This window comes from Papilio machaon, chromosome 5, assembly GCF_912999745.1.
Source record: "Papilio machaon chromosome 5, ilPapMach1.1, whole genome shotgun sequence".
In the NCBI taxonomy this organism is placed as follows: domain Eukaryota; kingdom Metazoa; phylum Arthropoda; class Insecta; order Lepidoptera; family Papilionidae; genus Papilio; species Papilio machaon.
Window position 1 is genome coordinate 3,766,294 of NC_059990.1, and position 14,794 is coordinate 3,781,087.

The 14,794-nt window shown below is 34.6% G+C and overlaps 2 protein-coding genes across 2 annotated transcripts; both read left to right on the plus strand.

The window, feature by feature from the left end:
- Nucleotides 1-428: 428 nt before the first annotated feature.
- LOC106708699 (sodium- and chloride-dependent glycine transporter 1) lies at nucleotides 429-10,965 on the plus strand. The gene is made up of 12 exons (XM_014500237.2): nucleotides 429-666; nucleotides 2,841-3,000; nucleotides 5,816-6,103; nucleotides 6,971-7,124; nucleotides 8,126-8,258; nucleotides 8,608-8,742; nucleotides 8,988-9,091; nucleotides 9,361-9,598; nucleotides 9,710-9,838; nucleotides 10,052-10,261; nucleotides 10,434-10,607; nucleotides 10,804-10,965. The coding sequence occupies exons 1-12, from the start codon at nucleotides 598-600 to the stop codon at nucleotides 10,963-10,965; spliced, it is 1,956 nt and encodes a 651-aa protein (XP_014355723.2). The 5' UTR covers nucleotides 429-597.
- On the plus strand, nucleotides 10,932-14,139 carry LOC106708698 (putative GPI-anchored protein pfl2). The gene is made up of 2 exons (XM_014500236.2): nucleotides 10,932-11,010; nucleotides 11,431-14,139. The coding sequence occupies exons 1-2, from the start codon at nucleotides 10,990-10,992 to the stop codon at nucleotides 14,038-14,040; spliced, it is 2,631 nt and encodes an 876-aa protein (XP_014355722.2). The 5' UTR covers nucleotides 10,932-10,989; the 3' UTR covers nucleotides 14,041-14,139.
- The last annotated feature ends 655 nt before the right edge of the window (nucleotides 14,140-14,794 follow it).

Below are 14,794 nucleotides of genomic sequence, written 5' to 3' on the forward strand. Positions count from 1 at the left end.
ATATTTTGAAAATGATTAGTTTAAGAGACGCATAAAGTACTTGCAATGTGAATTAGAATCCGACGAAATGGCAAATGTTTACGTAACCGCTCGCGTCATAGCCGCCCCGAGCTGTACAATAAAGTATGGATAGGTGTAGTGAAGTTGGGCAGGATCAGGACATTTCCATGTGATTTTCGCCTGGAGATGCCGGGAGCGCGGGGGCGCGCGAGGCATTCGGGGTGGGGAGCGCGGTGGAGGCTTGATATTGACCTAGATGTTCATTCAAAGTTCGGTCGATGCGAAACTTGACATCTGCGCGGTGCTGCGTTTTGTATTTTTTCAATTTAATGTCTATACAAGGCGATCGTATGATTAGTATTTGTTTATATATTAATATTAAATAAATAAGATTTTTAAGAGTGTTATTTGTGTAGGGCGTATTTTATTCGTGTGATGTGTGCGTGAACGACAGGTCGTGCGGCGTGAGCTCGCGGAGCGGGATGTAGAAGCGGTGCTGAGTGCTTTCAGTACGATCGGCGCTTCAGTGATCTCTCATAAAATGTTTCGGCACCACCAGCGTATTGCTTAATTTCGATTTGTGTTTTAAAATCGAAAATGGAGAGATCAGATCACATTCCCGCAGTCGCCAAAGACATTCCTGCCATGGATTTTCAATATCCAGATGTGAGTATCATGTGTTACGTACATAAAATGATAAGAAAATTATTCGCAATATATTAAAATAAATTATAACATAATTATTACTTAATTAAATAGTAATGATAACTTTATTTAAATTAATACATAAATAATTGCGTTTGGATTATTTATTTTACATTTAAGCAGGTACTTATTTATATTATTAGAACTGATTTTTTTGTGAAATCCATTTAAATTTATAAAATATTAGAGCTTAGAGAATCATGGCTAAGCTTAATTAAGCCTAATCGATGTTTTATTAAATTTTGATCAGAAAAGTAATGAAGGCAGCAATTGCATTATAAATATTATCTCTTTCACATGTAATATATGTAGCTAAATATTCATTTATTCTTAAACACAGTTTTAACAGTTTTCCTCACAGAGATAACAATATTTTTAAAACATTCAGGTTCGTTAAGCAGAGTTTAGAGCAGGTACTAATCGGGCGATGAATATCCTTTTTAATTTATATTATGAAAATAAAATAAAAGAATGTGTACAACTTATTTGGTTAAATATACATTTTATACCTTGTCTGAGAGGATAAAGGTTGTTCTGTTATTTTATTCGGAAAACTTTTTACTTGGAGAGTGTCGGATCCTTCGGGAGTTGGAAAGTGTGATGGATTAGTAGGTGCCAGAATATAGATGTATATTGTTTAATACATATTTGTTGGTCCTTTTTAGGATAGTAAAAGAGATAAGAAAATTCATACATATTATCGTTTTAAGGCGTAGAAGGTGGAAACTGATATCGCTTTTAGCTTAAAATATATCAGAAACACATAAACAATGGTAAAAGTATGTCAGAATCATAAAAATAATGGTCGAACGCTTATCGTGGTTAGAGTAATTTATGCCGTCCAATCCTGACCTACCGCAATAGCAGTTTCGCCTAGAGGTTTGAATTATTCATTTTTAACATAGGATTTTACAAACAGCATAGTCTAGTTGAAGATGGTGCTTACTCGTTCAAATCTATAGTTTGAACGGTTTTGTTGGTGAGTCGTTTGAATGGAGTCAGAGTTGAAGTTAGTCAGAATGTTAAGCAATCGTGCGGTTTACACAAAAAAAAATCGTTTATTTTAACAGTACGATTGCTGTTTTTACACTACCAGTAAATACGAAAAAAACTAAAACGCTTAAACTTCGTTTGAACAAAAAATATGCTTTTGCGTAATCATGGAAACTGACAGAAAAACTGAATTAATATAAAATTCACTTTATACATTTAATAGTTCATGAAGCATTTTATATACCTATTAAAGCAAAATATATTAATTAATCTTGCTATCAGATCGTATCTATCGTGCGTTTAAATTAAAACCTTTTATAAAATTATAACACTAGCATGACCACCATATGCAACAGTCCGATGGTATAAAAGTAGTCCTTTTAATTATATTGCACTTTTGCTGTTTTGGTTCTCGTTTGAATGAAATAACGATTCTTCTATTTTAATAATGTCATTCTTAATCATGGTCATCATCAATCAATACATAGTATAAAACAAAGTCGCTTTCGCTGTATGTCCGTATGTATGCTTAGATCTTTAAAACTACGCAACGGATTTTGACGCGGTTTTTTTTAATAGATAGAGTGATTCTTAAGGAAGGTTTGTATGTATAATAAATGCGTAATATAGTAGAGAAACACTGATAAATTTAAAGTTTTCTAATGTGATGTCGTAAATAAGCACGTTTTTTTGCGCTTATATTGCAAACGCTGGCTGAACCCTACGAGATAGACCAAAATAATGTACTACAGTATTGTTCACCTTAAAAAGTTCAACAAAAAAGTCCGCGATGGTATATGTCTATCTCTTAGGGATAACCCAGCATAACCATTTTTATTCTTTTACGAAGTGATTTTAAACAATACAGCATTAATCCTTATCCATTTAAGTACCTTAAATAAATTGTGCATTTATTCTGTAGTAGGTATATTTTGCATTGCACCCGTGCGAAGCCGGGGCGGGTCGCTAGTGAACAATAAAATTCGTTGTCATATTATGTTAAAAGTTAACTGTAATTCTTGACATGATTTGTGACAGTTAAAGTAGCAAAGTTTAATTTCGAAAAATCAAACTAGTACTAGCCAGAAATGTGTGCGAAGATTTTTTAAATATCTTTATTTATTTGAATGCTTTTAATACAGAGCAGGGAAAAGGCAGCAAAGGAACGCAGTGGCGGGGAGAGCGAGCCGGAGCGCGGCAACTGGACAGGTCGCTTCGACTTCCTACTGTCGCTGTTGGGCTACAGCGTTGGCTTGGGCAACGTGTGGCGCTTCCCTTACCTCTGCTATAACAATGGAGGAGGTACTGTTACATATAAAGCAAGAAACAAAAAATGCGTCACTTTCTGTTTCATCTTTTTGCTTCCCTTCTTTTTAAGTGACCCCTAGTTTATATTTTCTATACGGCCTATAACCTCGCATGATCCCCCAATGTACTATGCCAACTTTTATTACGTTACGATTGACATCATACCCACCAAGAAGATGTTTTATTTTTTTATCTTTGTTTTCCTCGATCGCGACGACTGTTGACTTTTTCAGCTGTTGAAGTTTTCACTAGAAGTTAACTGAAATTGTTGATTTGTTCTAATAAGGATTTTTTAAGAAGTAGGTACTTATAAATTTCTTATCGATTAAAAATAAAAAGTAAAGGAAATTATTAATATTTTTTCCACAGTACACTCACATAAAAATATCCGAAGTTAGTAACATTATGCATGTTTTAATATGCAGTGAAGCGGAGTCCGGTTTGTTTCAAATGCTCTCGAGAATCATATTATATAAGGGGAGGAGGCGCCGCTCGTAGCTTTTTATGCAGATTTTGAAAAGAACATCGCATAAAATGTTAACTAAGCATTTTCTTAATAACGCCAAAACCATGCTCATACATAGTAAAATTCAATGGAAATAATAAATTATAACAATCCGATCAAATTATTTTTACGTTCAGAAGGTTGTAATCACAGACTTATTAAAAACTGACAAGTTTGTCAATATAAACATAAAAAAATTGAAACATTGTCACTCAGTGACATGGTAAGTATCATTTCTCATTTCCAGGCAATTCCAAATTGTAACATGTCTTAATAACTTGATTTTTGATTTCAATCCGATATATATTTGGAGTCTTTTTATGAAGTAAACATAGTAGAGTAGTAGAGGCTTAAGTTTTGTGACGTCATAGTTCTGCTCTTTGTCAAACTTATTGGTATCCTCGTAGAGGCCGTGAAGCCGTCCGTTTGCTGTAACAAACAATTGCTACGCACTTCCGTGAGTTTGAAGGATGTTTGCGAAGTATGAATCCAATATGGTTATTAGATCAAATACAACTTTCGTATTTGCATATAACCTTGAAATGTCTTTTTATACTCAATAAAGGTTGTAGAGCATTTAGTACATTTTATCACGGTAGTGGTAATTGTACCCTTTGCATGATGTATTAACGATATGTTAATTAATATAATAAGTCTAGCGAGGGACGCAAATAGGATACTTCTCAAGTAGATTAAACATTCATAGGTATATATTTAATATATAAGTGAATCTTAGGGCGTAGTTTCATTAATCTATATCTCGGTCGTTATATAGCATGCGAGGCTATACGTGCTAACGTCTAATGAAAATGATCGGTCGATGTAAAGCAAGCGTTGCGTTGTGCGGGAACTCAGTTGGCGAGTATAATACGCGGTAAGGACTATGGCCCAACGCATGCCGGCGCTAACGACCAATGAAAAAGATTCTCGCATGCGAGTGCTATAGCATGCGTGAACTGGAATGCCCCGCACCAAGCATGCGGGCTCTAACGACTAATTAAACTGCGTCCTTACTAGTATATATGTTATGCTGTGTGTAGGTACGACCAGCAGTTATTAGGTGAGAGTATGTTAAGCAACCCCTGCTTTGGTAACACTTTTTGGCAACATTAACGTAAATTCAGTTTTATAATTTTGCCCTCTATACGGCGTGCCGTGGCTGCGCGTAAAAGCGTCGGCAGTTTGCCAAACGCGTTTCAAAATATGAAACTTAAAAACACACAATGTTGTCTTTCTACTTTTTAAAACTAGACAATTTTTTGTAGGTATATACAATTCTTAATTCGAACTTATTGAGATGAACTTTGTTTTGTTCAATTATAAATATTTATACCATGCTAGACCGTGGATACTTTTTATTCGTAGCTACGCAGGAAAAGTCAGTCAAGATATTTAAGATCTTTCTTAGAAGTCTAAGAACGCAGCTTTATTTTCTGTGTTCTCCTCTTAAATTCGTTCGTTCGTAAATCCGTTATCTTTTTAAATTAAGGTGATTACATTTTATTGATATCTCCTTTAATGATATAAACTATCCCTTCCTTTCAATAGTTAAAACAATAATTTCTTCAAAAAAATGATATGGAACAGTATAGAACACAAAATAGTAATTTCACCCTTACAACGAAAATACTGAATTTTGTTGTACGATATATTGAACGTTGTTGTGAATCGAAAATTATAACTTTGCGAACTGCGGCCATTCAGTGCTTTTCCTGTTTCAACTTAACTGTTTTTGTTCAGCTTGCTTTTGTTCATATTTCACAAATAAGCGGGACTGCTTCCTAAGAAATGCTTTATGTAAAAACTGCGCCGAGCGGTATTTCCGCCCTGAGTAGACGAATGGTGTTATTTCACTCTTTCTTCATACAGAAGCTGAAAAATATAGCTAAATATTAAAGTAAGCGTTGAATAAACATCTTTATATAAGCGTTTTAGAATGTCTCTACACCCTCTTGTCTGGAAGATATCGCAAGTATCAAGGCCGTCTGCTCTGTGGGCGATGTATTATACTGGCGGGAACAATTATTTTATTTTTAATATATTTGCTCCTCTTGCGACCTTTGTATGTTCTTTTGACTTTGATCTTTGTTATTTTTTTTATATTCAAGAGAGGTATTTTTAGATCTGAAAGAAATATAGTAAAGTGTCCACAGAGGTGGTATCAAAGCACGTTATGCTTATTTTATTTGAATCTAAATTTGTAATGGCAATACAAACAATAATGAAAATATTATATATTTTTCGGTGATACTTTGGAACGTTTCTCCGAAAAACATTTTTCATACATATAGTAATTGATTCCAGGTGCGTTCCTGATTCCATTCACGGTGATGCTGATCATAGCTGGTTTACCACTGATGTTTATGGAACTGTCATTCGGGCAGTATGCAGCGCTTGGCCCCGTCGCCGTCTACAATAGATTCTGTCCTCTCTTCCGCGGCCTCGGTTACGGCATGGTCATAGTCTCCAGTATAGTCATGCTCTACTATAACTTGATCATCGCTTGGACTATATATTATATGGCTGTGTCGTTTGTAAGCATTTTTTATCAGCTGCCCTGGCAAAACTGTGACGCCGAATGGAGCACAAAGTGTAAGTGTTATTCATGTTGTTAAGTTTGTAGTAATTAAATTGATGTTAATATTTTGAGAATGCAAATTAAGTTGCATTATTTCATTATAATTTAATATTTAATAAAAATAAAACTTATGTTTTGGTTTGGAAATACAAAATAGTGGCGAAAAATATTAGAGTTTTCTAGCAGTTTCATCTCTTTTCCGCTATGTTACTTTCTCGTTGGAATGTAAAATTTTCTTTTTTAAAAATATGCTGGAGTATTTAGATAGCAATTTCTACTGGCATATTCGCTCAGTTTAACGTGGGAATCTGGACTCTGTGAAAAGATTTTGAAGTATTAAAAACCATAATACATAATTTAGCTTTATAAAAGGTGATTTCGGCTATGCTTTATCACCTTATTTTTTTCTTGAATAAAATAATTGGTGTGACTTTCAATTATTTGCATTCACTAACCTGAGATTCCAGGATGCCTTTGTCTAAATTTAAAAAGCGATGTACGATAAATTGGCAATTATACTATTCGTATCAAACAAGATTGTTAATATTGAAAAATACTTCATCATCAACAGCTCACTATACGTCCCCACTGACGGTCTTGGAGCCTAAGTTAGGAGTGACTACGGCGTAGTCAACCACGTTGGCCCAGAGCGCTTTGGTTGACTGAATTTTTTCGCAGATATGTGCAGGTTTCATTACGATGTTTTCTTTCACTGTAAAAACGATGGATACATGTACATATGTAAATCAAAAATCACATTGGTATATAGCGAGATTCGAACCTGGGACTTTCAGCACTAGACTTGCAGTCAAGTGCTTAAACCTTGAGCCGCCGATGCTCTCAGTTTATATCAAACATGTTTACATCTATCATTATTTTAGATTGCTATTCGTACGAAGAAGCGGATGAATGTGAGGCAATGAATGGAACGTATTACTTAAGACAATGTCTCAATCAAAGCTATGCCGCTCTACAAGACACAGCCGCACTTGCCGATGTCGCACTCAGGAAGCCTCCCGCAGAAGAATATTTCACGTAAGTGTTATAGTTATAGAGGTTGATAAAAAGCTCTTAATTACATTAAATTTTATATGTGATATGGAAAAACATTCTAAGATATGATAGAAATATGAATAGTTTTTTTGTTTTTTAATTATACACGTTGAATAATGAAGTAACGATTGCTACATCTGCTTATCTTACAAACTGGAACGGATATGCGACCTTATGTAATAAAAATTATAAATCAATATTCTAAAAGCGTCCAGGTCATGACGTATATACAATATTCCGACGAATTATACGCATTTGATTTGGTTTAATTAATTTCAATAATTTTACGTCCTCATTACTACGTGTTCCAATTTAAGGTAAAAATAATTTGCCAGGGTTTTCTTTGATTTAATTCCTTTTAAGGGCATATTTCACTGCAGTGCACCAATCTTATTTTAATAATCTTTAAGTATTTCAAAGATTAGGTACACGGTAAGAGAGATTATTTTCACAAAGTTTACTAGTTCAACACACGAATTTAATAACCTTTTGATATTAAATTTAGTGTACGATGATCAAAACTTATTGATATTTAAAAATGGCTCCACGTTTCTAAGTTAATAATATCTATGAAATAATATAAAGTATTGTTCGAAGCGAATATTTGTTCACTAAAAGCTTTCAACTAGACCATAACATTAACAGAAGTGTAATCACCTAATTGCATTGCAGAGTTTTGCGACACGAGAGCGCTGTATTTTCGAGGTCGTATTCTATAGCGAAAAGTTTCTGTATCACGTATTTTTTAATTATATATATCGTCATTTGTTTTGTTGAATATTTTATTATAGTGATTGTACTATACAACTTTGTTATTTCGGTTGAAAAAGGGTTGAATAATACTGGCCGACGGTAAATATGCAGACAAGCGTGCAGCGTATTTTTTAACATGTTTTTCAGTCAATGTTTGAACATTACTGAAATTATAAAAATAATAATTCTCTTTTGGGGCGCTAACAGCATTGTTAAATTTATGCTTTCAGTAACAAAGTTTTAGGATTATCTTCGGGAATTGAGGAAACAGGCCAAGTTCGCTGGAGCATGGCTTTGTGTCTCTTCGCTGCTTGGCTAATCGTATTTCTCTGTCTTTTCAAGGGAGTCCAATCATCAGGGAAGGTATGTTGAAAATAAAATATTCGCGACAATACATTTTAGTGTCTTTATTTATTGAATAGTATAAATAAATTAATGCCACTCCACTCTAACATTTTCATTTTTAATTTTTAAATGGTGTTATATTTATCCATTGTTTAAAAATTCATTCGATTAATTGCTGTGGCAAGTTGATTACTTAGCGAACTGCGAGTCATTCATTTGTATATATAAATAAAATCGATATTACATTTTATTTACAATAGACTGCCCATCGGAGTCTGCGGAATCTATTTTATAGCAACCGAAATATATTTCCTCAATGAAAATAAAAATAGTTCTATTAGTTCAAATTTATTATTTTGGCTTACAGGTCGTTTATTTTACTGCTCTGTTTCCGTACGTGGTGCTCGTGATTCTGTTTTTCCGTGGCGTGACCTTACCGGGAGCATCTACTGGTATTCTGTTTTATTTGACACCAGATTTTAGCCAATTGGCTAATGCACAGGTAATTTAAAAAAAAAATACTATCTAGAACTACAACACTTTTAGATCACCATAAAGTACTGAATGCTGAAAAAAAAATAGTAGCTTATAATTTTACTCAGAAGCAAAAATCTAGTATTTATCTTTTAAAAGTTTCCTCTAATTTACAAAATAAATTTAAATATTAGAGTAGAAATATTATACAACACTACAAAATTTAAAATAGTAATATTTATAATTTTTGAGGTTTTAAGTTATTTTTTTTAGGTCTGGGGAGATGCGGCGGTTCAAATATTCTTCGCCTTGAGCCCGGCCTGGGGAGGATTGATTACACTGTCATCTTATAACAAGTTTTCCAACAACTGTTATATGTAAGAACGTGCTATTGAAGGAAAATAATTACTTTTTGTTCGTAACAAACAAATACAAAATACTTTTTTTTTCTTTCTTGGCAATTTTCCAAACACTCGCAGTTGATTACGATATATCTAATGTTGGTTGTGAATTGTGATGCCATCGTACCCACTTCTTTATCGATGGCCTGTTCACTCTTCTTTGTAAAGTTCTCTTCAAAAATTTTTTTTAAATGTGTAAGCGTAGTATACATTTTAACATATGTTTTAATATACTTGTCTTTCAGAGACTCTTTGATCGTGGCGGTATCTAACATAGCGACGTCGTTCTTCGCGGGTCTGGTCATTTTCTCGGTGATCGGTTTCTTGGCGCACGAACTGAACGTCGGAGTGGACCGCGTGGTTGATCAGGGCGCTGGACTTGCCTTTATAGTCTACCCGGAGGTGGTCACCAGGTTGCCTGTGTCGCCACTTTGGTCTATTCTCTTCTTTGTGATGCTACTGACCCTAGGTCTGGATTCTCAGGTATGGAAATCCATGACAGTTAAAGAAGTCTCACAGATTTGCGATTTAATTAAAGATAGAAATTACTCGAAGGTATCCATTAAAACTGTCGTTTAATTATCGTCGTTTCAGTTCGCGCTAATGGAGACGGTGACAACAGCAATACTTGATCGTTTCCCGAACTTCCGACAGAGGAAGGGATGGGTAGTGATGATTGTTGCTATATTTGGCTACTTTGGAGGTCTTATTTTCACCACCAATGTAAGTAATCCATTTTTATTTAACGCACAGTCTTTGTTAAGATTGAGTCGTCCGTGTGGTTAAAGAAACGAATTAGCATGTTTGTTAAGTCCCTTAACCAACAGGGATGTGCAACAAGATGGCAAAGATGTGTGAATATCTTACTGGTTTATTATTATGTTGATATGCATCTTAAGCTTCGTGCACAAGTAATGCTTTAGCTATTGTTTCCAGAGCGGAATGTACTGGCTGCAGCTGATGGACAAGTACGCGGCGAACTGGTCGGTGCTGATCATTGCTATCGGAGAGTGCATCCTCATAGCGTGGATCTACGGCGCGGAGAAGTTCTGCCGTGATATCCAGAGCATGATCGGCCGTCAGTCCAAGCTCTGGGTCATCTTCTGGAGCGCTATGTGGCGTATCATAACACCCGCTGCACTAGTGGTAAGCAGATTTATTATTAAGAATTATTAATTTTAAGATTTTTTCTATCAATGCATTAAGCCCTTTTATTATAAAATGTCACTCACTCTCCCTCACATCTTATTAAATTCGTGCAAGATATTTAGTTAGAATTAAATAAATAATTTACGAATCCTCGCATCGCATATTTCAGTTTATATTGGTGTTTAACTGGATCGAATACAAGCCAGCGTCTTACGGACAATACGTTTACCCGATGTGGGCGGACGCCGTTGGTTGGACGATCGGAGTGCTGCCTGTGGTCGTGGTGGTGCTCATGGCTGTTGACCAGATCTGCAGTGGACCCGATGATCTCACAATAATGGAGGTATATTAAATATGTTAAATATTTTTAATAATCATTTAAAAGTTCTTAACGTATGTGATCTACCATAACTTAAAACAAAGTCAACCTTAAATCGCTGTGGCATATTTTCAAGAAAACAGGTAATTTAGTTGGAGCTCATAACACAATCGTGAACTTGTCAACATCCTATTAATACTGATGTATTGTTGATGTACAGAAAGCTCGCGTGCTGTCGCGTCCGACAGAGGAATGGGGCCCGGCGGGCACGGGGTACGTGCTGAGCGCGCCGGCGACGTGCGCCATGCGCGCCGAACCCGAGTTGTCGCCGCCCGTGCTCATGCTGCACGGCCGGCCCGTGCTACGCGAGCGCGGAGCATGACCCTACGCACACCCGCTTATTGCAATGCGGAGGATCGACAATTCTGTAAGTAATTTCGAACTAGTTTATCTGGGTGCTCGCCGGGGCGAGCACGAACAAAATACTCTTTTCTCGAAGCGCTTCAAGGCACTTTGACACCATTTCAACTTAGTTGTAGATAAAGTTAGAAGGTTTAAATTAATGAGATATAAACGAAGTACTTGAAAATAAATTATATATTTTAAATAGATGAATATAGTAACATTTAATTGTCAAGACTTTACATTAGATACTAACAAAAACGATTAGCGTCTGTTTACATGACGTCTGACAAATTTTTGTAGAGGCTGATTAGCAAGAGTCGGTAGTTGTTTTATATTTTACATTTTTTATTGAATCAGTTCTCTAAAATAATTTATTAGTTTCTGATCAGTAATATACTTGGATTTAAAAATTACAATGTGTTATTTGAACTTTACTTTTCAGTCATCTCAAGATGGTGTAGAAACTACATCTATAACAAGTTCAGTTGAGAACGAAGTGAGAAAACAATCATCTAAAGCAAAACGCAATTCGATAAAAAGGAAAATGCCCAATTTCAATGACGATTCAGATGACACAGTTAATGAACCGCTCTTGCAGCCAGAAAACGATATCAGGGAATTTAATCAAAGTGCCAAATTTGTTAGTTCAAAACCTAAGACTGATTCAACAAACGAAAGATCTGATAATGCAAACATTGGAACTAAAATACAAAAGACTTCCCCGGAGAATTCTTCGGAAAATAATACTTTTAAAAGTATTACGACAGATGTTGCAAGTGCCAGCACATCCGTAACAGCACCTATTCGTAACTATATGAATACAAATATATTTGGTGTCATCGACACTACCGCCTCCAACTCTACAAAAAGTACATTAATTGTAGAAATCGATAATACTAAGTCTTCTGCTTACAGCCCAAGTCCCTTAATTTTTACAACGGCTAAAATACATACAGACAATAAAACAAAGGACTTGGAACCTCTTCAAGTAACGCCGGTTCCAATTTTATCTACTATAGAAGGTAATGTAATTAAATCTATTCCAAGTACATTTCATAGCAGCGAAAAACATAACGACGGAGTAAAATCTAAAAGTGAAAATCAGAAAAAATGCAATTATGAAAATGAACAAAGTATCATTAAAAATGCATCTCATATAAAAGAACATTCAGAAACCATCGGTTCAAATATAAAATCAACGGTCGTTTCTACAAATGAAGCAAAACCAGCACCAGGACAGAGTACTAAACAAACTTCACTTGATATGACTCTGATATCACAGGCTGATTCTAAAATCCCTATTGGAACCTCCAAAGTTGATGTAATAATTTCAACAAGCACTAACATATTACTAGATGAAAAAACTCAGACTACGGCTGTAGATACAACAAAGAAAAATGTGTCAGAAAAATCTTTGGTAGAACATTCCAAATTTGAAATACAACAAAAACCTCGTAAAACAAATAACGAGAAACAAAGTTTTTTGATAGACGAGAGTCAAAAACAGACTTCTAATGGTGTTACTCCTCAAAAACATTCTTTAAATGCAAACAAAGCATCAATTTTGACATCAAGCAATAGTGAAAATAAGTCGAATAAAGAAAAAGCTACAAAGTCTGTAAGTAGTTTACCTATAAACAAGCAGTTGCAACGACAAAAGAAAACAGTTGAAGATATTTCTATCTCAGATGCCAAAAATCAAAATATTGTTTGTGATCCTAAAGTAAATATATCTCAAGACTCCACAAGCTTACCTGAAAACAAAATAAAGGGTAGTATAATTAACCCGACTATGCCAAAAACCTCTTTAGAATTGCCAACTAAATGTAGTAGTAGTAGTATGTCCGATTATTCTGCAGTATCCGATAAACCTACTTTCGTAAGTTCTGTGCTAAAAGGAGAAGTAAACATTTCGGACAAAACTGGCCCCGCAACTTCAGTACTATCAGGAAAAGGAAAAAATGTAGATAAAAAGAGTTCATTAATTTCCGAGCCAACAGAGAAAAAAAACATTCCAGATAAAACTGGTTCTTTAATTTCTGTGCCAAAAGGAAAGACTGTATCTTCAGATAAACCTGTATTTTTAACTTCTATAACACCAGTTACAGCTAATTCAAATGACAGATCTAAAAATATAAGTAAAACTAGCCCCTTAACGTCTGTGCCTTCAGGAAAAGCCAATAATATTGATAAATCCGGTTCTATGAATTCTGGGCCAACCGGAAAGACAAATACTGCGGATAAACATGTTTCAGCATCTTCTGTGCCTATAGTGAAACCGAATACAATAGAAAAACCTAGTTCTTCAACTTCAGTGCCATTGAGCAAAGAGAATATTGAAAACAAACCGGATTCTTCAAGCTCTGTATCAGCAGTGAGCACAAATAATAATATCAAACCGGGACCTGTAGCATCTGTGTCGTCAGTTAAGGTAAATACCGCGGGGAGTTCAACATCTTTAACTTCGGCGTCAAAGGGAGCGGCAAATAGTACGACTAAGCCTGGTTCTGTAAATTCTGTATTAAGTGAAAAGGTAAATACTATAGAAAAGTTTGCTTCTGTAAAATCTACACCAAAAGAACAGACTAATACTGTTATATCTAGTTCTAAAAATACGGCGTTGGTAACTAAAAGCAGTAGGAAAGACCCAGTAACCACAACTTCTGGGTCGAATATTTCTAAACCAATTACTGCGAAGTCGTCCGGAAAAGAATTAGTTGCCGAACTTAAAAAAGTTTCCGAAAAACCGAAAACTAAGATTTCACCGACGTTAAAATCAGAATCCACAATTGCACCATCTGATAGTAAATCTAACAAGAGCATTCCTTTTACGGCTTCAACTAATGTCTTGACAAATGTCGCTACTTCGGTGGGGAATAAAAAATTAGGCATTGAAACACATGCGACTAGTTCAAGTTCTGTTACGTCATCAATAAAGGGAAGTGTAGTCAGTAGTTTGCCTTCGTCCTCAACTTCTGCTAAGAACATAATCGGGACGAACAAAAACATTGAGCCGATGTTTAGCGAAAATAATAAGGACAGTAGAGCTTAACAATTAGACTTTATAATTAGATAATAGGTATCTCGTGATTTGTACTAAAAAAAATTATTAAGTTTATTAAAATTAGTGGACAATATTCCTTGAGAATTTTTACGCGTCGCGAAATGTTCTATTTCAATTAGTTGTATGTGCAAAAATTTCTTCTTAAAAATAAGCAATGATTATCCCTGAATAATATTTGTAGAAATTTAAAATAGATATAAATAGCACGTAGGAAAAAACAATTATCAGCAATTAACATTTATGTTAAAAAAAAATAACATTCTGAATAGTTGTTTAAGAATGGCATGATAATAGTAATATGAAAAATGGTTTGCTCAGTGAAATGTGTGTATGGAATTGATTGAGAAATATTTAATGATATATGTTTTATCATTATGTTTTTTAAATCCCCGCATTATTAATTTGCTATTAAATCTCAGTAAATTTGAATATAAAACAAATGTGCATAGACTCTCGTTTTAGCAAAAGTCAGCGAATCAGAACACTAAATAATTATTTTAATCCTTTAAAAGAGGTTAGTGGTGCTAAGAAACACAACAATATTTTTCATAGACAATATTATATTTTGAATTTTTCGATACCATTTAGAGATGAAGTGTACCATCTCACAAGTCAATTGACAATTTATATAAATATTGTTTAGTTTTAATTAATTATAATACAAAATCTCTACCTATTCTATTTTAACTACTGACGTCGAGAGAATATTACACTCAGGGTAGTAAGAAATAGTACGAGATTT

What these genes read in the sequence shown, in the direction of transcription:
- LOC106708698 (XM_014500236.2), top strand. Translation starts at nt 10,990, where the DNA reads ATGCGGAGGATCGACAATTCT. An exon ending in TGCGGAGGATCGACAATTCT is followed by an intron (nt 11,011 to 11,430) that starts GTAAGTAATTTC and finishes TTTACTTTTCAG; the next exon opens with TCATCTCAAGATGGTGTAGA.
- LOC106708699 (XM_014500237.2), top strand. Translation starts at nt 598, where the DNA reads ATGGAGAGATCAGATCACATTCCCGCAGTCGCCAAAGACATTCCTGCC. An exon ending in TGGATTTTCAATATCCAGAT is followed by an intron (nt 667 to 2,840) that starts GTGAGTATCATG and finishes CTTTTAATACAG; the next exon opens with AGCAGGGAAAAGGCAGCAAA. An exon ending in CCCTAGGTCTGGATTCTCAG is followed by an intron (nt 9,599 to 9,709) that starts GTATGGAAATCC and finishes TCGTCGTTTCAG; the next exon opens with TTCGCGCTAATGGAGACGGT.